Consider the following 23897-nt stretch of genomic DNA (forward strand, 5'->3'; position numbering starts at 1 on the left):
GGGAGTTTCTTCCATTCTTCTCTGCAGATCCTCTCAAGCTCTGTCAGGTTGGATGGGGAGCGTTGCTGCACAGCTTTTTTCAGTTCTCTCCAGAGATGTTAGATCGGATTCCGGGCTCTGGCTGGGCAACTCAAGGACATTCAGAGATTTGTCCCGAAGCCACTCCTATGTTGTCTTGGCTGTGTGCTTAGGGCCGTTGTCCTGTTGGAAGTTAAACCTTCGCCCCAGTTTGAGTTCTTGAACGCTCTGGAGCAGTTTTTTTTTAATTCAAGGATCTCTCTGTACTTTGCTCTGTTCATCTTTGCCTTGACCCTGACTAGTCTCCCAGTCCCTGCCGCTGAAAAACATCCCCACAGCATGATGCTGCCACCACCATGCCTCAACATAGGGATGGTGACAGGTTTCCTCCAGACGTGACGCTTGGCATTCAGGCCAAGGAGTTCAATCTTGGTTTCATCAGACCAGATCATCTTGTTTCTCATGGTCTGAGAGTCTTTAGGTGGCTTTTGGCAAACTCCAAGCGGGCTGTCATGTGTTATTTACTGAGGAATGGCTTCCATCTGGCCACTCTACCATGAAGGCCTGATTGGTGGAGTGCTGCAGAAATGGTTGTCCTTCTGGAAGGTTCTCCCATCTCCACGGAGGAGATGTCAGAGTGACCATTGGGGTTCTTGGTTACCTCCCTGTCCAAGGCCCTACTTTCCGAAGGCCCTGTACACTAACAAAGCACACACAGACTCTAACTGGAGGGGCTATTTGAAGTGGAGTTGTAATTGACAGTAGAGCGATACTAGGGCAGCATTGGACTGTGTTAGTATTTAACTGAAGAGGACAGGTAGGCTCTGCCACAATGCGATAAGGACCTTTGGCTATGCCAGGATCAGCTTGTTTGTGCCTCTGTAGGTTGTTTTGTGAGAATAAAGGACAGCTATTCCTCTCTTTCTCAGTGGCAGGACGTTAACATCCCACACCTTACACACACAGATAGGAACACCCAACTATTTTCCAAGTTCAAATGGCCTAAAACAAACTAGTTGGGCAGGCTCTTCATCTCCAATGCTTCTGTCTACTGCCAGTGCCATGTCTACTGTATACCAATCCAGTGAGCTTGTTATGTTATGATACGACAACAGGATTCATGCAATAATGAGCAGTGACAGGATGTCACCCACGCTGCCATGGATCACCCTCCACCCCCTTCATCCCCCACCCACCCATCCAGCTGGGGACACTTGCTGCCTGACTGATGTCACCTCCACTCCCCGCTCCTCTCTCCCCTCCTCTTGGGGGATAGTGATGGAGTTCACCTGCCCTCCACTCCAATCTGTCATGGTCATGTCTATCTTGTGTGCCTCATCCCCTCCCCCTTATGATGTGCTTTTGATTTTGATATTGACATTGTCCAGTGTCTCCCTGGAGCCTGTGTCTGTCTGTCTGTACTAATGAGATGAGCATCTCTGAGTAGCACCCTCTGATTAATGAAAGCACAAAGTTTAGAAAGCAGCTCTCCTTCCCTCTTACAAGACTGTTTTATATATATGCTCTCTCTCCGCATCCTGATCAAATAATTCCCATAAGGAAGCAATAAAACATTTGGATAATTCCAAGCAGATGTGAACATGCCTCAGCAAGTTAACAAGATTCCCCTGGACATGCAGAGCAGAGCAGACAGCGTCACAGTGTCAGAGCTGCAGAACCACGTTACGTTCTCTGGAAGTGGGAGGGCCGTCTCCCGAGCCTGGGTCTCCTGCCAGTGCTCTGCAGCAGTCACACCTGTCTGAACACAGACCAGGCCACAGAGGAGAGATAGAGACCGCTCTACCGTTCTATCACCTCTATATGGACATGACATATTTTTTTAAGTAACATTGCTGTGTTTTTCTTCAACATGATCGTTTTCAGATACATCAAGTATAGCTCAAAATGAAAGAAACTGTGCATGCAAAGTGGAGCCCACAAGCTGCGTGAGAAGTCAGAGACTCCAGAGAGAAACAAATAGAGCTTTGTAGTATGAAGGAGTCTTTTCTTATAAGAGTGTAAAATAACAAGAAGCTCTATGATTACTGGTTAACAGCATATCTTGTGTTTTTCAAGTTTTGGAGATTGGTCAAGGACCCAAGATTTGCTATTTTTCTTAGTGGGAAATAGTTGAATTGGTTGTCTGTATCCGATTTTGTTTTATGTTGCAAATATATTTTTCTCCTTTGCAGTGGGTAGTGTACACTATACAGTGTACAATTTGTTACAATTCAGTAATGTACACATTTTCACACCAACAAAATGATAAGCATTCCATATTTGTGCTGGAGATAGACGTTTATATGAAAGAGAGAACTGCACTGGGAAAATAGTCATATCTTAGGGAAGTGACACTTGGGAATGAATACTAACAGACGGTAACCCCACAAGATTAAGTGAAGCTGTTCGTGCAATACTTGACTTTGTTCAGAAAGATAATGGTTAAATAGGCAATGCCTCTCACCAAAGGTTTTCTTTGTGTACTTCCAACATGAATAGCTAAATATTGTACAAGGCACACTATGAGTTGATGAAGGAGGGAGATAGGATGCCTTGCAGAGAAACAGCAGTATTCACCTATGAGCTAAAAAGAAACTTGGGTAATTGCCATGTCACAAATAATGAGGCTATGTAGCAAAGTGTTTGAAGAACAAACCCCTGATCAAGATAAGATTGGAGACAATATGATAAAATGAGAAGTGTTCTCTGGCTTGTGAATTTCAAAAAGAACAAGTGACAGTCCCTTCTTGGAATCAGATGCAGAGAGAGGGGCTGGATGTGAATACCCCTGATGGTAAACATGTTGTATAGCCTGGAGGACCAGTGTCAATCAACTGTCAAAGGTCACAATGAGACATCTTTCTCTGGACAAATACCCAGAATCCCCCTCCTGTGCTATGGCAGGAAGGCAGACAGAAATGATCCTGCATGTAGTAGTTTGCTGTACTTTCATCAGCCATTCTTTCACCTCGTGAATATAAGAGCACATAGAGAGGTGTTGTAAAGTTACGACATCGTCGCCCACTAGCGGACAGAGATCACCTCATTGATCCGTCACGCGCCTAAAAGTATTGAACTGATCATGCAGCTAAAACGAGAACACAACGATTGTGTAAATGATATAGCGCACAATGCTTTATTTTCACACACCTAAAAAAAAGTCTCAAGTCTTTTGGTGTCACGAGTTCAGAAAATAATATTTTATGAGAACTCTCAATTTTAGTCATGTGGCTGAATTGTGGTTGTGGATCGCAAATAAATGTATTGAGTGATAATGCATGGCTGGTTATTTCGGTAGTGTAGTCGTTATTTTTACATAGCCCTTATTGGAAACCTAAAAGCAAGTGGAACAGACAAAACACACAATTGTATAAATGATATTGCCTGATAGTGTTGATATTCACATTGTTAAAACTATATTATCTGTAACATTGTTTTAAATAATATGAATCATTGTTATTATCATCATGGTCATCAGCATTTATTTATTTTTGCATTTGATTTAGGACCACACTAAAGAAAGCCAAAGTGTAGATGGAACAAAATGTGAATGTTCACTGTTTATTGATTTTATAGTTCTACAATTAAAATGTTCCATATTATTTTACAGGAATTTCAAAAAAGCAAAGACACAAACTTGAAAGGACACTAAGTAAAAAACATACTGAAGATGCCTTACATTATCCAGAGGTTCAAAATACACACTTGAGGGAAGTTGATTTACAGACATCTCTTTATCGAGAGATCGAGAGAGAGAGAGAGAGAGAGAGAGAGAGAGAGAGAGAGAGAGAGAGAGAGAGAGAGAGAGAGGAGGTACCCAGACCTTGTAGAGGGGCTGCGGAAGTTTCCATCTAAAGAATGTTTTTCTGGAAAACGCTTTTGTTTGGTTTTCAAGTGATTGATGCTTGACTTAATGCTCGGTGAGTCTTCCCAGTAGGGTGAGGCGGACTCTTTGTGCCTTTTTATCCCATGTGAAGCAAACCAAAGCGGGAGAGTGAGAGTCATAGCTATTCGGCAGGGTACCAGGTCCTCCCCACCGGCGCATCTGCATGTGAAATCGCCATTTCACCCCTCCACACTCCCTAATTGTTGCAAAAATTATTTGTGAAATTGCCTTCCACCAGGAGTGTTTTCCACGGCGATTGTCACACAATTTTCTATGCACGGCAGGCCCACAGAGTTGACACACGCAACTCTTTCTTACTTAAGAATGTAATAGTTTTAACCTATTCATTTTATTACAATTGGCTTTAAGCTATTGCTATTCGAAAGATCCCTCTTGTAAATGTTCTTTATGCCTACCTGTTGTTATACTACCACAATGGGTGGTGGACTATACCAATAAGCTTGCACGTATTACTAAAACGATTTGACATTCTTGACACGCAATTTTAGGCCTAATGAAAGTTAAAATGTTAACATCCAAAATTACATTTCTTAACCTATATTGTGCTATTGAATTCCACAGATGTATGTGGAGCCTAGGCTAGCCACAGGTGTCATCTGAAACAGAGAACGCTGATAACTAGTAGATCATACTGAATTAGCCTTTGCCAAATTTTCAAAAATGTGTCTTTAAAAATGTAAGCTGTGCGTCAGATCATGATTTTGAATGATACATTCCTGTGCGCTACTTTAAATAGAAATCACCTCTAATAGCCTACATCTGTAAGTTAACTTTTTTAAAGACTTTATTTATATTATATTCCATTTGTATTGTTTGAGTGCGTTGTACATACAATTTCACGTCAGACAATTGTTTCAATTCATTAAATTCCAATGACTTAAATATGCAATTGAAAAGTCGTAAAAACAGATATAAACCAGATAGGCCTTTACTAATCCCGATTATTGGTCATTGCATGCTTTGCAACTCACAGTTAGGCCACTTACGTTTTGCTTGTTGGGCCCCTTTCTACGATTTATGAGGGCAAAGTTCCCTTTCAATAAATGAATGCAGCTTATTGGTGTGGTCCGGCGTCATAGCCCGCTGTGCCAGATTTCTTCAAGCTTGCTAAGACACCTCAGTCCCTCAACTTAAAGGTCCAATCCATCCCCATGGTAATGTGGGTAGCGATGCGCGAGGGAATGGAGTTGCTTTTGGAGTAGGCCTGATATTTAGTGAACTTTAACCTCCTTGCCCTTTAAATGTAGTCTTTTTCCTATAGTGTTACACCTCAAATCAATGTCTGATGTTATAAAAAGTTGACCTGAAGAAATAATTTCAACCTGGAATTTAGGCTACTAACGTATGTGTGACACACACACACACACACACACACACATAGGTATACACATAAAATGTGCTTTTATGAATATTGATGTAGCCTACAAACACACATGCAGATATGTATTCATAACATTGACACATCTTCTGAATGATTGACTCACGTGTGGACAGAGCAAATGAGTCGTTTTTCCCCCAGGTACAAGGATTACTATCACATCTGTTTAGTTTAGTTTCTTTGTTTTGTAAAGTAAAGGTAGTGATGCAATGATGCAATGAATTCAAAACGAAATGTGTGCTTTACGTCCTATGCGGTTGTGTGATTGGTCGGCAGGTCCGTGGCTATACCCACTCTCCCATCATGAATAAAAGAAAGACCGTCGAGCCTATCGGCGGGCTCTACTGTCTCCTCCTACAACGTGCGCCAAAGTTGGCCACTTACACTTTCAACCAGCAAGCAGACGTTATCAAAACTAGCTGTTGACCACTAAGTATATCAAGGCAAAGAATTAAATAACCTTTGCCCATTTACACATTTGAGTGCAAGGTGTATCCCCTCCCTTTACACACCACAAACCTCCTCACTGTTGGGGTCTTCTTTTACCCCGGCATCTTTGCATGACTAACATCAACACTTTTTATGTTGGAGGGGTTTTAGTATTTACGAGTTTCTCTGTCTGGGACTACGATTTATAGTTCGATTTTTTTTTATCCTTTTGAGAGAAGACATTTCGTTACATCCTATCCGCAAATACCTACATTTTCTTGTCTGGACTTTGCGCGAGTAAGAATTTGGTACCAGTGCCCACTAGGTGTTTCTCCAGTAGCTAGAATGGCTACTTTACCAGGAACAGTGCCTCGAATGATGCGCCCTGCGCCAGGCCAGAACTACCCCCGCACCGGATTCCCTCTGGAAGGTATGTCATGTTTTTTTACTTGGAAAATCTTTCTAGAGAGTTGTAAGAAAAACAAACTCGTCAGCTTGGAGGAAGGTTATAGCTCATCTTTGTCAAATATTTGGACATATTGGGCAATTGTGTTTTCAATTTTTTGTAGATCATCTTTGTGAAATATTAGCCAATTGTGTTTCGATTTGTCTATTGATTTACGCCTATAAAGACATTGAAATTGTTGTTTTATATATCAGAGTAGACAGTCTAACATTGCTTGACAGGCCTACATGTTGATTTTAGAGGTATAGGACTAATTTTAAAGTATAATTTATCATGTTTACTTTATGCAAATGTTCAATGACAGTATGGATAATAAACATTTGACTTCATTTAATTTTTAATACGTAATAGACTATTCTCTTTATTGAAAAGTTACCAAACCAATGGTGACATTGTTGCTAAGATAATTGCATCAGTTAAATGATAAACTATGCAAGGAAATACAAACAATATCTTAGCATATTCGCCGGAAAAATACCAATTTGTATTTGCATGTATTTATGGGAATCGTTCCCAGTCACAGCGAGTTCGTTCGTGCTCAAGAGCTTTAGCAAAAATACACAAAACCACGTAGCTTGCATGTTACTGACGCTCCAGGATTTGTTGAAGTATCCTGCTGCTGCAAATGGAAATAAAATACACAGCAGCACAGAGATGGCTCAAAGGATCACATCAATATTTGTACAGCATGACTAGGAATAATCAAGGTGGAAAGTGTCACACTCTTTAGTGCCTCTTGAATGCGAAATTGGATGCTCGAGTGCTCTATGGCTCTAATTATACATCCTGCAAGACAGGCCGACTGGGAATGAGTTTGTCTGCTTTCTCTAGTGAGAATGGATGAGCTGTGGGATATGCATGGAAAGTGCCTACATTATGGTATATTATCATAAACGTCACTGCTATTCGGCACGTCCATACAATTATTATTAGGCTAATGTATTATTATCATGGTTGAGACGACGAAAATGATTATTATTAATATTATAATTATTATAATCATCATTATTATAGGTGTATGTGAGTAGCCTATTTGAATTGATTGCATTTGATTGTCAAGAACTATACAGGCCTAGGACTACAAATTTTGATTTTAATTATTGTCTATGTGAAATAACTTTCAGTAAGATATCAATGAATTATATAGCACCAAACCTATTTCACATATTGAATTGTTTATCATAAGCCTATTTTCACGATGCCCTCTTTGTCATTGCATTGTTGTCTAACTTGATCTCTTTCGCATTAAACTTTAACAATATCAATATCATCAGGACAATATGCAGGACCTGAATATGTTTATTGTGGAACAGTATCAACCCCCCTTGGCCAAGGTCGGGTGAACCAGCTCGGTGGAGTGTTCATCAACGGGAGGCCGCTGCCAAATCATATCCGACACAAGATAGTAGAGATGGCACACCACGGCATCCGACCCTGCGTAATCTCGCGACAGCTACGAGTTTCCCATGGTTGCGTCTCCAAAATCCTCTGTCGGTACCAGGAGACCGGTTCGATTCGTCCCGGGGCTATAGGAGGCAGCAAGCCCAGGGTGAGTGGATGACTAGTCTCTACATTATTTCACAATCGACAAACTTCAGATACACATTGACCTGCGATCCGTGTCAATGTATCTGTCTTCTTCTTCGTCTTCTTCGTCTTCTTCAGTTATTATGTCACGTGTATTTACGCACCTGCGTGAATTGCATGAGGCAACATTTTCAACTTAGAAACATTAGTTAGGCCTATAGTCTAGAAGTTATGATTATAGGTATTGCATAGAGTAAAACACATGCATTGTTGTGTGGGTATGATTTGTGAGGTAGCCTATGAAGACATGAACCATAGGCCTACAACTCGATAACAAAAAAGTCACTAGGCTTACAATCAGGAAGTCGTCTATAGGCCTTGGTTTGTAATGTCGAAAGAAGGCATGCGCCTCCATTTCAAACTCCCCCTCAGGGAAACAAGTCTATATATCAGGTTTGTTATGTGTATTTGTATCCATATACATTACAAGATCATGTTCTTCATGTGACTTAAAAATTGCTTCGACTTTCCCCTCTCTGTGTTCGGCCGTTGTACATTTTCAAACCCACAGCAGGTAGCAACTCCGGACGTGGAGAAGCGGATTGAAGAGTACAAGCGAGAAAACCCCGGGATGTTCAGTTGGGAAATTCGGGACAAGCTGCTGAAGGACGGGGTGTGCGACAGAAGCACTGTTCCTTCAGGTGAGGCTTCATCTGGTAAGCAACTTTTCCTTCTTATGGTGATTACTGTAAGACTTGTCTGGTATGCACACATTTGGAATGCAGTTTTTACTTATTTTACTTATTTTTTTGTGACTTCAGAATTGTTCACCTTGTCTTGAAATGAACCTATACATTTGAAGAAATATATCATTCATGTATACACAAAAGTACTAGGACTTCAATGTAATCCAAGGCTTGTTTTGTTTTCAGTGAGTTCCATCAGCCGAGTTCTGAGGGCGCGATTCGGCAAGAAAGATGACGACGACGATAGTGATAAGAAGGATGAAGACGGGGAAAAGAAAACAAAGCATAGCATCGATGGCATTCTCGGTGATAAAGGTAGGCCAACAAAGAAAAACGTCCGTTTCTTTAGCTATAAATTGTGACTAAATTGTGTCATTAATTTTTGTGGTATTAAACAATAATACAATGTACGGTAGCCTATACACACACACAATAATTCTCTATTAGGCCCATGATTCATTATTGCAATAGCAACATCATCAACAACCATAATTATTATTGTTGTTGTTATTATTGTTATTATTATTGTTGTTGTTATTATTACTACACTTTAGTAGATCCTGTTCCTATTATACAACGAAGTATTATTACTCTATTATTTGGATGTTACGTTATTACACCTGTTCATTCAGATGATCTTTTATCGTTTTCAACTAGGTCAACAATTTATTTAAAAACAAATTCTATATATCTCTTGGGAAATTCTTATACATTTACGGTACATCTGAAGAGCCTCTCACAGATTGGTGCATTCATTCCTGCTTTTAAGTCCCAGCCAGTCCTTACTCAATTACTCAATTATTTATGTGAGCCTGACGGAAGGTATTTAGCTCCAGAAAATTAATTTGTGTAACAAATTCCTCTCGCGCTCTTTTAACGATCCCCTAAACGACAGCTGACAGTTGACCCATTTGACAATCAATGTCAGTTAGAGGCTCTACATCTCTTGTCAGTTAAACTGAGACGAAGAGGTTAACTTCTCTGCAGCCATATTCCTCTAATACTCATGGCAATTACATTAAGGCATGCACACATTCACTAGTTTGTAAACACACATTTTTCATACAAACAAACTCTTATTGTGAATATGTTATTTTTAACATTAGGTAATAGGAATGCATGACATTATTGATTTGTTTAGCTAGTATTTTAAGATAACTCATATTCATTGTTAATTTATATTTTTATATAAGCCTATATGAAACACTTCATTGAGTTAGTAGGTTCGTGCTTTTGTGCCACTTGTCAGTGCGCTCTCTGTCATTGAGTAACCTATAGGGAGAGAGAGAAATCACAGTGCTTATACAAACCTTTCCTGAAAGAGACAAAGGTCGCCCTTTAAGATGATCAAACATCCTTGAATAGGGTTTAGATAAGAGTTCACAAAAAGCTTTCCCCCCATAAAAGACACTGCCAAACTTCTTGAAACTTGAAGATGAACTTCAGTCGCACAACCTCTCTCATCCATTGACGCGTTTCGAAAGTGAAGATTCCAAGGTACAAAGGTACTTCCTAGAAAGCATGGCAGCAAAAGGGTCCGTTCATTCTCATTCAAAAACCCGCAAAGAGAGAGAGATAAAAAAGAAAGTGTGGACAAAGGGCAGGGTAGATATAAAGGGAAATGAATTATTCAGTACACCCCGCTGGTAGATAGTTTTGTAATATTAAGGAATAGTCTGTTGGAGGAGAAAGCGCATTTGATGGTGCAAAACGGTTCTTTCTTTTTTTAATGGCTTGTGTCCATTTATTCATTTAGAGGTCGGACCATTGTGTTTCTTAGCTCTGTATGGTGTGCTTAATCATGGAAAAATGTTGGTCTTTCCGTTTCTAAACAGATATGCTTAAAACTTCAGACAAATTGACCCATTGTAAAATGTCGGTCTCTGATTTCACCTTGCAATCCAAGATGAACTGTTGCCGAATGTTTAAGTGCATTCTTAATCTTATTGCTATTTTTTCTGATAATTTGAATCATTCTTATTCGATGCTTTATACACGAATAAAAAAACAGGAGTCTGTTTACCACCTTTTACATCGAACAATTTAATCGGCCTGATTTCTGATATATTAATTCTGAGATATGATTTTGCTTGCAACAGTGTCACATCAGAATGTTGGAAATGATCGCGTCAGATCTTTCCTCAATAGATTAACTCAGAACACCAAATGTGCTTTTTAATTCATAAAAATATTCGTCTTCTCCCTAATGCAGTTTACCATCCAAATTGCATTGAATAACGTTAAGACTTATTAGAGCAAGTAGGTCTAATGGAAACGGTGTCCGTTGAATAAACGGCTGTGTTGGAGAGGGGTGTAATAGCTTGCAGGCATGGTAAGAAATGGATTTATCCCCAATCAGCCCCTCACTCTCTGAGTTTGAAGCACAAACGTTGTGTTGAAGGGTTTTAAAGCAGATTAAATGTAGCCTTTTATTTATTTTCACTTTCATCTCTGAGCGGGGCTCACAGTGGCTCACCCTGGGCACACATTCATTACATTCTGGTTCACTTCAGATATCTTTACATGTATTACATGTATTTATTTGTGTATTCATTTATTTTAGTTTTACATCACAGATTTTCCCTCTGTAATCTGACGTGATAAAACAAGTAGGCTATTTTATTCTGTAAAAGCAAGTTGCAATAGGCTAAGACTAAATAAGGGTATGGAGATAGATCACCATGGTCTGTGGAGATTTTACAAAGTTGTACTGCGCTTCCATGTTTGTAAATGGAACGCAGGCTCATTATCTAATTTTGATAAGAATATTCATCCATATATGCTTTCCACAATTAAAGAGCATCCACCTGCCATCTTCAATAACGCAGAGTGATAGTGAGGGGCTGCGATGACGGTGCCAAGTTTCAATAGGCGACCAACGGGGTGAAGGGGTTCCACAAAACGCCAAACGGCATGTTCTCAGTCTTGGATATATTGTTTGTGAATGACTGGTCAGACCGCCAGGGAAAGAATGAACCCGTTCTTTTAAAAGGGACCATCTGCAATTACTAAACCAACAAACGGTCCTCTGTAGCCAGCATGAATTGGCGAGGTGGAGGCAATGGACACTTCAGAAAATCGTCGGATTACCTGAGGTTCTCAATCTAATCAAACAGAGGCCAGACTGGCTTTCTGGGCGTTGGGAAGGGATAATGAGAGAGAGCATCGGAGAGCCACTGTGGTGTCAGGCAATCCGAGGCTCCGGGCTCGCTTTCTCTGTGCATATTCAATTAAATGACCATGGGTGCCGATTAAGAACATGGATGTTATATACAAAGGGACAGAAAAGAATCACATCATCTATGAGATAACATAACATGTGTAGCATTTTTGAAATGACAAACAAACAAAACAAGTTAAAATATGTAAAGACCTAAATACATAAGTATTACAATTAGTGTATTCTACGCACGCTCGCACGCACGCGCACACACTCACTCACTCACTCACTCACTCACTCACTCACTCACTCACTCACTCACTCACTCACACACACACACACACACACACACACACACACACACACACACACACACACACACACACACACACACACACACACTCTCTCTCTCTGTGTCTACGGAAATATAATGTAGCTATATTTCGGGGTCTAAAGCCGTGCTGAATGAGAAGGACAGGGAATGAAGCGAGAACCCACTTCAAACAAATCCATCTGGAATAGGCTAGCGTGTGAGAGAGATTTAGTGAAAGTATGGGGAAGTTATTTAGCTATTATTTTTCCTCGGGCATTGAGAGTAACTCCATCTGCACTTTCTTCCAGCTATTTGGCTGGGTTGAAATAGAGGGATACCCAAATGTTGGGCAGAGATAACATACCCATCATAGCCCAGACCCTGCGATGTGCTTCACTGCATTAAACTCGGATTAACCTCCCCTTTCCCCGCAGCCTGCTCTCGACACATTTCACTGAAATTTACATTGGTGGATTTCTTGCACACAGAGGGGGCAAAAGTTTAAAGCCCTCGCTACAGCTAATCATATAATCGATTATGATATTATTGATAACAAAATATATTATAATAATCATATAATTAATAATTGGCCTAATAATAATAATTTCTGATTCTAACCAATATATTAATTGCAACTTGTAGCCTATAAGAAAGCGCATTATTTAGACACTTTAAAAAAATATTTAAAATCAATTATAGCCTACCAAATGTTGTCAAATAATGTAAATTAATTTAATACTAGCGTATATTATTGTAGCGTGTAATTAGCTATTTTATGGAAATGGCCAGTCAAAATCACGTTAAAGACCATGTTTTAATCCTGGAACCAATCAAACACAGGAGGTTGGTGGCACCTTAATTGGGGAGGACCGGCTCATGGTAATGTCTGGAGCAAAATTAGTGGAATGGTATCAAATACATCAAACACATGGAAACCATGTGTTTGATGCCAGTCCATTAACTCCGTTCCAAGCATTATTATGACCCGTCCTCCCCTCAGCAGCCTCCACTGCAATCAAATTACCCAAACCAACCACAGTTTTTCATAATTGGAATTTAAACAGGTTTGTTAGGAAAGCTTTTTCTTGATTTTGACAGGACACTGAATTTTGAGTCTCAATACGCGTAAATCAGTTCAATCACTTGCAGGCTAAGATAGAATCCGCGCTCTCTAAAACGTACACAATCCTTTCTCATTTATGTTAAATCGTTTGCAGCGAAGCCGATTTCTTCGACAGTGAACGAAATTTCGCAGGGGTCATGGTTGACAAGCGCTTATACAATTAACAGTACATGGACCCCTTTAATAATTTAGCCGCCACTATTTTTACTCTTCGTATTTGTATCTGTACACATAGTGATTTATGTCATGGTTTGCTTTTGTCTTCACTCGTGAAACTTGAAACAAGCTGAGCAATGGCGGAATGGAATGGCATCTGGAGAGCCCCTGGCATTATTTCCAAAAACCACATGTCAACCGATGGTACAGGTTAAACGGATAGATGGCCATTTATACAGACAACCTTTGAACGATTCGTTCTCTCCTCGGGAGGAGCATTAACGCGCAATTATACCCAATGTTTTTGGCGACCTGTGAGTTTGAGGAGGACCCCGAATGTTATGTGCAGGATTTTCGTTTTCCGCAGTCATGTTAAAAAGAGACAAATAAGAGAGAGCAATGGAATATAGAAAGTAGCCTAGGCGTGGACAGCTAACTGGAAGAAATGGAGAAGCTTTTGGAATTCCAACATTTTGCTTATCAGAAACATTATTGTGACGGCTCAAACACAATGGTCCCACTGATTGAATCAACGTCATTTCACGTTATTGCAATTAAATTACGTTGAACTAACGTAGAATAGACGTTAAATTGACGTCTGTGCGCAGTGGGGGAGTTCATCATTGCAGACAGCTCTTTCAAGCCTGCCGGTCTATTAATTAAAGCACTGCTTGTCACGTGGGACGCGTCCTATCATGCGCACACTTCTTAGGATAATGGTTTTTCGATCTCTTGTAATGTGGGATTCTCCATAAGGGACAATCTTTCCTCTCCAGCTACTTAGGGGACATTGAGAAGTGTACAGACGAAGACATGGGGATTTTTATCTCATTTATAAAGACGAGTTCATAATCCTTTCCTGCTTAATAACGTAAAAAAAGGATTCAATTTCCCCTCTCATTTTAGGGTTATGATCACACATTGTTTATTGGATACAATAGTTTCATTTCAAGGTTAACATTTCATGCTTGAAAAATATTAAAATATTGTCCTATACTGTGTTATAGTTAAAACAATTCCGGACGTTTTAATCCATGCATGTTTTCGTCGTCGTTGTTGATAATGATGACGATTATCTGTTTAGTCTATTGTAGACTAACTCGTTTCACATTTCCCTAATGTGGTCAATACTTTGAATGCGTCTTGTTAGCACCACGGTATTTAGTGTGCATGGGGGTCACAGAACCGTTACCGGGCCAAGACATACGGTACAAATTATGAAGGAAGTATATCCCTCAAGGCCCCCGTTCATAGCAGTAGTGTGCAGGATGTTCTTATAATTTCTGTCTTATTTAGCCATGTTTTGACTTTAATGTTTGGTGACCCTATCACATGTTCAATGCTGATGATAAGGTGCTGCAGACATATTGAGTCAAGTCCTATTTTTGTGCAATTCTTTTTCGATACCTTATTGGTTCCAACATAATTATGACATAATGGAAAACAGATAGAAAATGTTATTTTTTTTAGCAAAATGCTACTTTGTTCTATATTGCCTGTAACGCTTCAGTTAGCCTATTGCAACAAGTGGGCTGCATGTATTGTACACACGTAGGCCTATAGACTATCGATTACCCTCTATCGACAATCTCCTTATAGTACAATAATGAAATAGTAATCAATTTTATAACATTATACGACAAGTAAGTCATGCCAAACTTTCCCAAACTAGTCCCCACAATGCTGCATGTCATATTTCAGTTACATTTTTATTTTTTCGTTTAACTTCAGCATGGCTGGTTTATACACCGCTGTGCAGGTATTTGACTGGTGCAGGGGCCCCTACAAATCCAACTCATTGCGGTTTCCCCTGTAATTCATCTTGGTATCCCAGGGAGAGGGCCCTAGGTACTCAAGGTATCTTAATTCTTTCAGCAAACTTTTCCAATAACTTGTCTCCAACAAAGCCTCCTCTGCAAGAAGGCACTGATTTCAGTTGACCTATCTATCGGCTACAGTGCAGGAAGGCACAGGTTAGGTTGAGCTTTTTATAGTTTTTAGCAGTTGTGTGATTATGATGACGGATTACTATAATATATAACAGCTTGTTATAACACGGTTTGATTTCAGCAACGTTACCCATGAAATGTTAAAGGGTGGGGGGAACAGACTAAATATATTTGGTCTAAAGATTTGGTTCGTTTTCTCTTCCTGAGCTAATGTTGAGCAATGCATTGCATAAACTCACAGTATTATGTTTGAATTATTTATGGTTATTATCATTATTAATCTTCTTCTTCTTGTTCTTTTTTTAATGATTGTTATTATGATTAAATGTATCCATTGTTAATTAGCAATAATCGTATTTATCGTTGCATGCCTCTGTGACATTCTTAGCTTTCCGTTTGTTGGAGACTGAGACTACAGAGCGAGGTTGACAGGGGTAAGCTAGGGGTCCCCTGTGAGTCTGACTCGGAAATCATAACTTGACCATCTTTTCCTTTTCTGAAACCAACTCGTTGAACTTGTCAGATCTAATCAGGGCGTTTAAACGTTCAAGTGTATCGGTGGGAAACAGTAGGTGGTTGGTCAGGGCCAGCAAATGCGGCTGTCGAGCCTTTTTTGAGGAGACGGAGAGGGGAATGAGCATGAGGACGCTTGGAAATGGATTGCTCGAAGGAGAGTCTTTTTTTCTCCAGTCTTTTCCCGCTACTGTGTCAATTATATGGCCATCCAGCGGGCTAAACAAGGCAGCCGGCGCATGAACTTTGGCAATGCGTGCTAATTAGCTATTACATTAATTAGAATAGACATCTATTAACGTCTTGAAATTTTGCCATTTTTTTTACACAGTTTAAAATGTGTAACAGTGGGTTAATGGCTGACAGCCAATATGACATTTTATACCATCCCCATGATGTGTGCTGCCCATCTAACTGATGTCCTAGAGATCCTAAAACCAAAAAAACATACGTTTAATCGTTTTTCTAACCTGTGATAGGATTTTTCTATTTTTAAACAAAAAAAATATAAAGTACCAGTCAAAAGTTTGGACACACCTACTCATTCAAGGGTTTTTCTTTATTATTTTTGACTGTTTTCTACATTGTAGAATATTAGTGAACACATCTAAACTATGAATTAAAACATATGGAATCATGTTGTAACCAGTAAAGTGTTTAACAAATCAAAATATATTTTATATTTGAGATTATTCAAAGTAGCTACCTTTTGCCTTGATGACAGCTTTGCACACTCTTGGCATTCTCTCAACCAGCTTCATCTGGAATGCTTTTCCAACAGGAGTTCCCACATATGCTGAGCACTTGTTGGCTGCTTTTCCTTCATTCTGCGGTCCAACTCATCCCAAACCATCTCAATTGGGTTGAGGTTGGATGATTGTGGAGGCCAGGTCATCTGATGCAGCACTCCATCACTCCCCTTCTTGGTAAAATAACCCTTACACAGCCTGGAGGTGTGTTTTGGGTCATTGTCCTGTTGAAAAACAAATTATTGTCCCACTAAGCGCAAACCAGATGGGATGACGTATCGCTGCAGAATGCTGTGGTAGCATTGCTGGTTAAGTGTGCCTTGAATTCTAAATTAATCACAGACAGTGTCACCTCCACACCGTCACACCTCCTCCTCCATGCTTCATGGTGGGAATCATACATGGGGAGAACATCTATTCACCTACTCTGTGTGTCACAAAGACACACGGTTGGAACCAAAAATCTAAAATTTGGACTCATCAATCAAAAGGACAGATTTCCACCAATCTAATGTCCATTGCTTGTGTTTCTTGGCCCAAGCAAGTCTCTTATTATTATTGGTTTCCTTTAGAAGTGGTTTCTTTGCAGCAATTCGACCACGAAGGCCTGATTCACGCAGTCTCCTCTGAACAGTTGATGTTGAGATGTGTCTGTTACTTGAACTCTGTGAAGCATTTATTTGGGCTGCAAATTCTGAGCCTGGTGACTCTAATGAACTTATCCTCTTAAGCAGAGGTAAATCTGGGTATTCCTTTCCTGTGGCGGTCCTCATGAGAGCCAGTTTCATCAGAGCGCTTGATGGTTTTTGTGACTGCACTTGAAGAAACGTTCAAAGTTCTTGACATTTTCTGTGTTAACTGACCTTCATGTCTTAAAGTGATGATGGACTGTCATTTCTTTTTGCTTTTTTGAGCTGTTCTTGCCATAATATGGACTTGGTCTTTTACCAAGTAGGGCTATCTTCTGTCTACCAACCTTACCTTGTCACAACACAACGTATAAGCTCAAATGCATTAAGACGAAAATAAATTCCACAAATTAACTTTTAAGAAGACACACCTGTTAATTGAAATGCATTCCAGGTGACTACCTCATGAAGCTGGTTGAGAGAATGCCAAGAGTGTGCAAAGCTGTCATCAAGGCAAAGGGTGGCTATTTTGAAGAATCTCTAATATAACATATATTTTGATTTGTTTAACACTTTTTTGGTTACTACATGATTCCATATTTGTTATTTCATAGTTTTGGTGTCTTCACTATTATTATACAATGTACAAAATAGTAAAAATAAAGAAAAACTCTGGAATGAGTAGGTGTGTCCAAACTCTTGACTGGTGTTGTATGTGTGAAATTTGTTTTGATTTAGAATGGACCACTATCATGCACCTGTCACAACAGGGGCAGCGTAAAATAAAATAAAGTAATCTATGCACTTAAATTGCGAATCGAGGACGCTTTTCTCGTGGTTCATTTTCATGACAGCCAGTTAGGCTATATTCCTGTTGTAAAGATAAGCCATTTTCTTAATATTAGGAAAGTTGAGAAATAAATATAGTAGGCCTAGTCTATAGAATACTGATGGGATCCTCCTCTTTTTAGTAGAGGCCATGACTCTGTTTTCTCATGTAATTGCATAGCCTATAGAAATGTTGCCCAATATGAGCTCATGGGCTCTCATGAAGTGTTTGATTAGATTTTCGATTACATTTCCATTGATGTCAGCGTGATTAGAGCGACAATAGAGGGCTGAGTACCAGGCAGGCACTTTTTTGTTTACTACATGATTCCTTATGTGTTATTTCATATGTTTGATGTCTTCACTGTTATTCTACAATATAGAAAATAGTAAAAAATAAAGACAAATCCTGCAATGAGTAGGTGTGTCCAAACCTTTGACTGGTACTGTAGCTAAAAACACAAAGGTTTTGCTATTCCTAGTGTGTTTATGAAATTGTTATTTAAAAAATCAAGTGTAGGCTATTTCATGACTGATTACGCCCCACGAGACAAATATATTATCTAAGTTTGTGTATGTGTGTTTGTCTTTTGAGTATAGTTTTGTGTTTTTTCCATTGAAAAATATACTTTGGAGCTTGATTCATCCTCTCTCTGGTTTAGAAGAAGTGGAAATTCAATTGTCTCCATGCCCTTTTTGAAAGAATATTTTCTTTTAATTGAATACCTTTTTTCTTTTATTGGGACTAAACCCCTTCTGATGTCTGACAGCCTAGTCTCTCCATTGTCAGACGAATGGACACTAGAAGGAAGAGAGAAAGAAGAGGGAGGAGAAAAGAACCTTCTGTTATTTTCTATCTTGAGACTCGCTGCATAGGCTATTCAGGCGAGTTGATGAACTCCTCCAAAAAGTTTATTAAGGGGCTGAAAACAATAAGAACTAAAGCCTTTGGGCTCCAGGGCAGACAGTTTATAAACTAGCTGCCATTGTGCCTCAAAGGCAGATGCATGAATACTTTTGAATGGGGCCTTCAAACTGACACGATCAGGCTGGACAGCAACAGTTTAAAAAGAGAGGGTTCTTCTTCTGCAGCTCAGATCTCTCCTTTCCTGCATTAATGTTCATCTGCAGAGAAGAGGCAGGGGGAGAATGATCTGGGCAGGCATTGACTGTCATGGCCAGGGTGATTTTCTCCCTTTACACTTAGATATACATTTGACATGAAGAAAAAATTATTCAATTCATTCAACTTAATATGACAAATTGACGATTGCCCTCTTCCAGGAGAAAACACCAGTGCATTTTCCCATTCCTCAGTCAGTTCTGTAAGGAAATTGCAACATAGATTAATGCTAAGACAATCTAATACGCTACATTTATTTATTTCCTTATTTCCAATGTAAAAAAATAGATCAGCTATTAGTTTTATCTCAAACAGGCGAAGTGGGAAGCAATGTGCTGGTTAGTTGTGTTTTAGCTGTGTTTAAAACATTTATTTTCTGTCTTTGCTCGGGTGGAAAGCAATATTTAATTTATCTTCTGTCTGGAACACTATTAATGTTCTTAAAAAAGTTGATAACAGATTACTGAGGAGCTTTTGATTTACTGTCATATTTGGAGAAATAGCACAACAACCTTGTTGTATACATCTTGACACATTATTCTCATTTCTTTCATTAGAGAAAGGTGTGTCACTTTCTATCCCTCTCTCTATCTTTCACTCTCTTTCTCTGGCCAGCCCTTCTCTTTAGCCCCGTCAGTCTCTGGCTCTCTGCCTCCCAACATCAGAGGGAGTCCTGTGATTTGTGACCCCAGTGACCCATACTTAATCTGGCTAAAGAGGGGGAGCATCCAGCTCGTAGAGCGCAGGGCCCCAAACAGCCCTGGCCTGATCTGGCAGGTGTCAACATTAGCAACACAATCGCTCCCCAGTCCAATGCCCCGTACGCTAGCCACAGCGCCACACTGAACCCAAACTATGTGAGGCCCAGTGAAAGGAGACACATAAAGGGAGTGGGGAGGAGAGGAGAGGGGGAGGACAAGGGAGAGATTAAACTCTCAGACAGCTATTAGCAGGGATGAGGCTTTTCTAAACAAACAAAAAACGAGACAATCAATACTGTGTTAGTTTACCAAGTGGAGTCATGATGGGCTCTGGGGTATTTCTCTCTCTTCTATTGTTTTTCTCAACTTCTCAAACGTCTGTGGTTTGGTTCGTATTGGCAATCCAATTTAGTCTGGAGTCCTTGGAGACCTATTTATTTTGTGGCCAGTGCTTTGTTAATGGTTGGTTTGCTCCAGCCCGTGGCTAGTTCATTCATAGATTTAGAGCTATAATGAATCCTGGTTGGAGGGTATTAACGCTGATAGTGGACAATCACTGGGCTGTCCAGAGGAAAGCAACATTCAGTGATGACAGGACCACTGGCCCTTGGGGACCACAGCCCTTCTCTCTCATTAGACAGAGACAGAGGTGTCGCTTTAAACACATGAGAGGGATTGGAAAGGGAATGAGTTGACATTTGGACTGTTGCCGCTCTTGAGTGGGTATCTGTCTTGACAAGAAAAGCAATGTTTTTTAAAGCCCATTTATTTCTCACTCACTGCTGATTCTAGGCCATGCCACCAGAAGAGACACGGGTTCTCCTCAGTGGTGGAGATTAGTTGGAAAGGTTTCAGTAGTAGGAGACCTGTAGTATTTGTTTTTGGAGGAGACAACAATCTCATTTAATTGTTTGGTTTGAGATGTCCCCTTGACACCCTCTTCCAGGTCTCTTGAAAAACAAATACAACATAGAGGGTTGTTATACCTGTGTGGTGTGTGTAGCATGTACTCCACAACTCCCAGGAGGACCCGGTAGTTGTGGTGTTTGTTGGGTGCCATTCGTTGATCCTGCGGTAATGATAAGTCAACACAAACAACCCCCTGGAGAAAAGCTCTTTGGGAAGTTGCTGCAAACGCATCCTTGGCTAAGCCCTCACTATTGGCAGCAATAAACAAGCACACATTAACTCACCCAATGACCTCCTGAGACATTGGGGGTTGTTGTCATGAAATACCCATCATAGTGTTAGCTAGCAATAAACTGGTGGTAGGCGTTCAGGGTATTGAGAGATCACAAACCAGTAGCCCCTGGTGAGGACATATTAGTCCTAGTAGCACTGCCCTATGAAATGTGTCTTCTGCATATAATCCAACCCCCCTGAGTCAGAGATGTGGGGGAGGGGGGGTTAACTGCCTTGATAACTGCCTTGATAACTGCCTAGACAGAACAGCAGTTTTTTCCCACCTTGCCGCCTCGAGGATTCGAACCAGCAACCTTGCCAATGGCCCATGAATCTGTAAACGGTCATTGTAATTGGTCGGTCTCTGTTTTTATAGTGTGTCTATGAAGGCCTTACAGATCATGAGCCGGGCCTAAGCATGCAATGGCCTCTTTGATTTCAGCCATATGATGGCTTCCATCAGATAAAAGACAGTACTATTAAGTATTTATGATCCCATTAGACAAAACACCTGTCTCTGTAACTCTCCCATTGGTTTCTGCTCCATTACCAGTGCTGTGTTACCAGTGTTTTATAGGGTGCATACATTACAGGACTGTGCCAGTAAAACAAGCAGCTTTCCACTTTCCCACTCAATGCCATCCATAGATCTATACTTGTGCTTCACATATGAGCTAGATTTGTTCAATACCTAGAAATCTCCTCATATATTACACCTCAGATAATATTTACTGTGTTTATCTAGGTTTGCTATTGTTTGTTTGTGATTCAGAGTCATGTCATTTGACTCTATATTCACTGCTAGTCCATACATTGTCTCACTCAGTTGAACATATTGAAATATATGTTGTTTTTTATTTAAAAATTCCAATTTTGGGAGTCTTGTTTTTTTTGAGGGATTTAGTTTCTTCTGTGTGGTCTATTATGTAGACTGTTTATGTAGACGGTTTGTGTTGCTGAGGAGAACGTGTAGTGTAGACCATCACATGACTCCCATGTCTTTCTTATATAGTCATAACAACATATGAAGACAAACAGTGTAATAACTGAAACCACTGGCACAAATACATTTTCCTGGGTGATTAAGCGTTATTATTTTGACAAACAGTAGAATTGAAAGAGTGGCTAGAGTAATGATGAATGCATATGACATATGAATTAATACAGTACAGCAGGCTATCTGGCGTTCTTGGTTGTGTCCTCAGTAAATGATAGATGTTCAGTAGATGTTCAGCTCCTGAGAATTGACTTAAAACGCTGTTTCTTCTGATTCGCCTTGGCTGCCAGAATTGTCTGTGTTTGACAGCTGACACAGATCAGGACAGTGCGCTGCATTACACCAATCTGCTGGTTACCACGGAGTGGCATTAGAAAAGACAACAAGCATTTCTGGCTAATTTTATTACAATACAGGAATAGCCTCCATAATGTGCAACAGTAATTACGTTTAGAGCAGTGTGCCCAGCTCTCTTAGTGATGAATGAGAGACATTGACCATGGTCTGCTAGTTTAAAAATCACCATTAGCCTATGCTACTTAGGGCCAGAACATTTCCCATTTTATGCTCCTAATCTGCCTTGCAACTGCAATCTTCATTTGTTTTAATTGTCCATGTGGACATTTTTTGACACGCACAAAGACAATAAACATGTTCCGGTAAGTGTTGCAAATCAGAAATGTGTTTTTTTCCACCCAGTTAAAATGTTATGGAGAGTTGAAACGGTGGGGTGGAGCTGCCGTTCCAGCCTGAAAAATAACAACTTCAAATGGTGCCTGGTCCTCCATTTTCAACTAATGGGCTTATTTCTGCATCCTCTGTCATTCTCTCCTTGGGGAATATGTTCTCTCATTTCAAAAGCTTTGCTTCTCCGTTACATTGTAAAGCCACACTATGGAGTACAGAACTCATATGTTAATATCAAGCACTGTGACGACTTACTGATGTCCCCATCCAACCCTCCAAACAGGAAATATCAATATATTTTTGGATCCTCAGGAACTATTTGGAGATACACTAGTGTGTGTTCAGTTTGAATTCACTGAATCTGAAAATGAAATGGTGAATGAAAGAAGACATTTCACTTCTTTAATTCTTGCTTATAATACCATTGGGATGGTCTCTCATTTACCTGTCGGCACAATACATTTTTGTTTGGTTTATTTATTTATTTGTTCACGTGTTTGTCCACATAGGTTATGACCTCAGTAATCTAGTGACAGAATCATGCCCAGCATCATGCACTGTTTATCTGTCCTAATTAGGCCTTGGGGTTGCTGGGTCTCATGTGTGTTGTAATAGAGGCATCATTAGTATAGGGTTAAGCCCCAGGCACCATTAGGTAGTTATGGTCAGATTGATGGTGTGTGGTGTAGTGGTATGTCCCTCAAGCAAGACTGCCAACATGTTTTAAAATGATGGACGTTGTTTATGGATTATGGATATTATGTTTGGTGAATTTGCACTCACATAGACTGTGATCAAAAATACTCTTTCAGCTGTCCCCGGCACCATAAAAACCTCTGCACAATGAAAAATGTTTACGGCCTGGCATTGTCCAGAAAATTAGGAAACTTCCCTGGGGCATGAAAAATTGTTCACTGTGCATTCCTATTCTGTGTAAAGTAATCTCTCCTTGGCTTTGTTGAGAAAATGATTTGTTCCTCCTGGAGACCTCCACTCATAGCCCTGAGTTACTGTGTGATTTCCTGGGTAGGTTCTGGAGCCTTTGTTGGGGGACTGGGGCTCTAGTTCCATTGCCAGTTGGCGGGGACCCTGTGGACTCCATTTGCTCTGCGCTGCTTCTTAATTTCATTACTTTTACTGTGACCTCAATTAGCAGGGACCCTAGCCCAGGAAATGACTTTCCATTGGAAAGTGAAGCTGGGCTCAGTCGGCAGAGAGAGGGATACCGCTTTAATGGGAGAGTGCATTTTACTCCTGGCACTTAAAGTTTTTAGTCATTAGTCAGTTCCAAGTTAAAGTTATATAATCTTAATCAG

The 23897-nt window shown here is 40.1% G+C and overlaps 1 protein-coding gene across 4 annotated transcripts in view; it reads left to right on the forward strand.

Annotated features, from left to right (window-relative positions):
* Window positions 1-5719: 5719 nt before the first annotated feature.
* pax7a (paired box 7a) overlaps window positions 5720-23897 on the forward strand; it is a 63109-nt gene continuing 44931 nt past the window's right edge. The window contains exons 1-4 of one of the 4 annotated variants that reach the window (XM_029683424.2): window positions 5720-6162; window positions 7473-7747; window positions 8297-8441; window positions 8658-8786. In XM_029683424.2, coding sequence (XP_029539284.1) covers window positions 6078-6162; window positions 7473-7747; window positions 8297-8441; window positions 8658-8786 — 634 coding nt within the window. In that variant the 5' untranslated portion in view covers window positions 5720-6077. Of the gene's footprint in view, window positions 6163-7472; window positions 7748-8296; window positions 8442-8657; window positions 8787-23897 lie in introns of those variants that run through there. The other 3 variants (XM_029683426.2, XM_065001871.1, XM_029683429.2) reach the window with 3 other exon arrangements.

Source organism: Oncorhynchus nerka, linkage group LG15, assembly GCF_034236695.1.
Source record: "Oncorhynchus nerka isolate Pitt River linkage group LG15, Oner_Uvic_2.0, whole genome shotgun sequence".
In the NCBI taxonomy this organism is placed as follows: Eukaryota; Metazoa; Chordata; class Actinopteri; order Salmoniformes; family Salmonidae; genus Oncorhynchus; species Oncorhynchus nerka.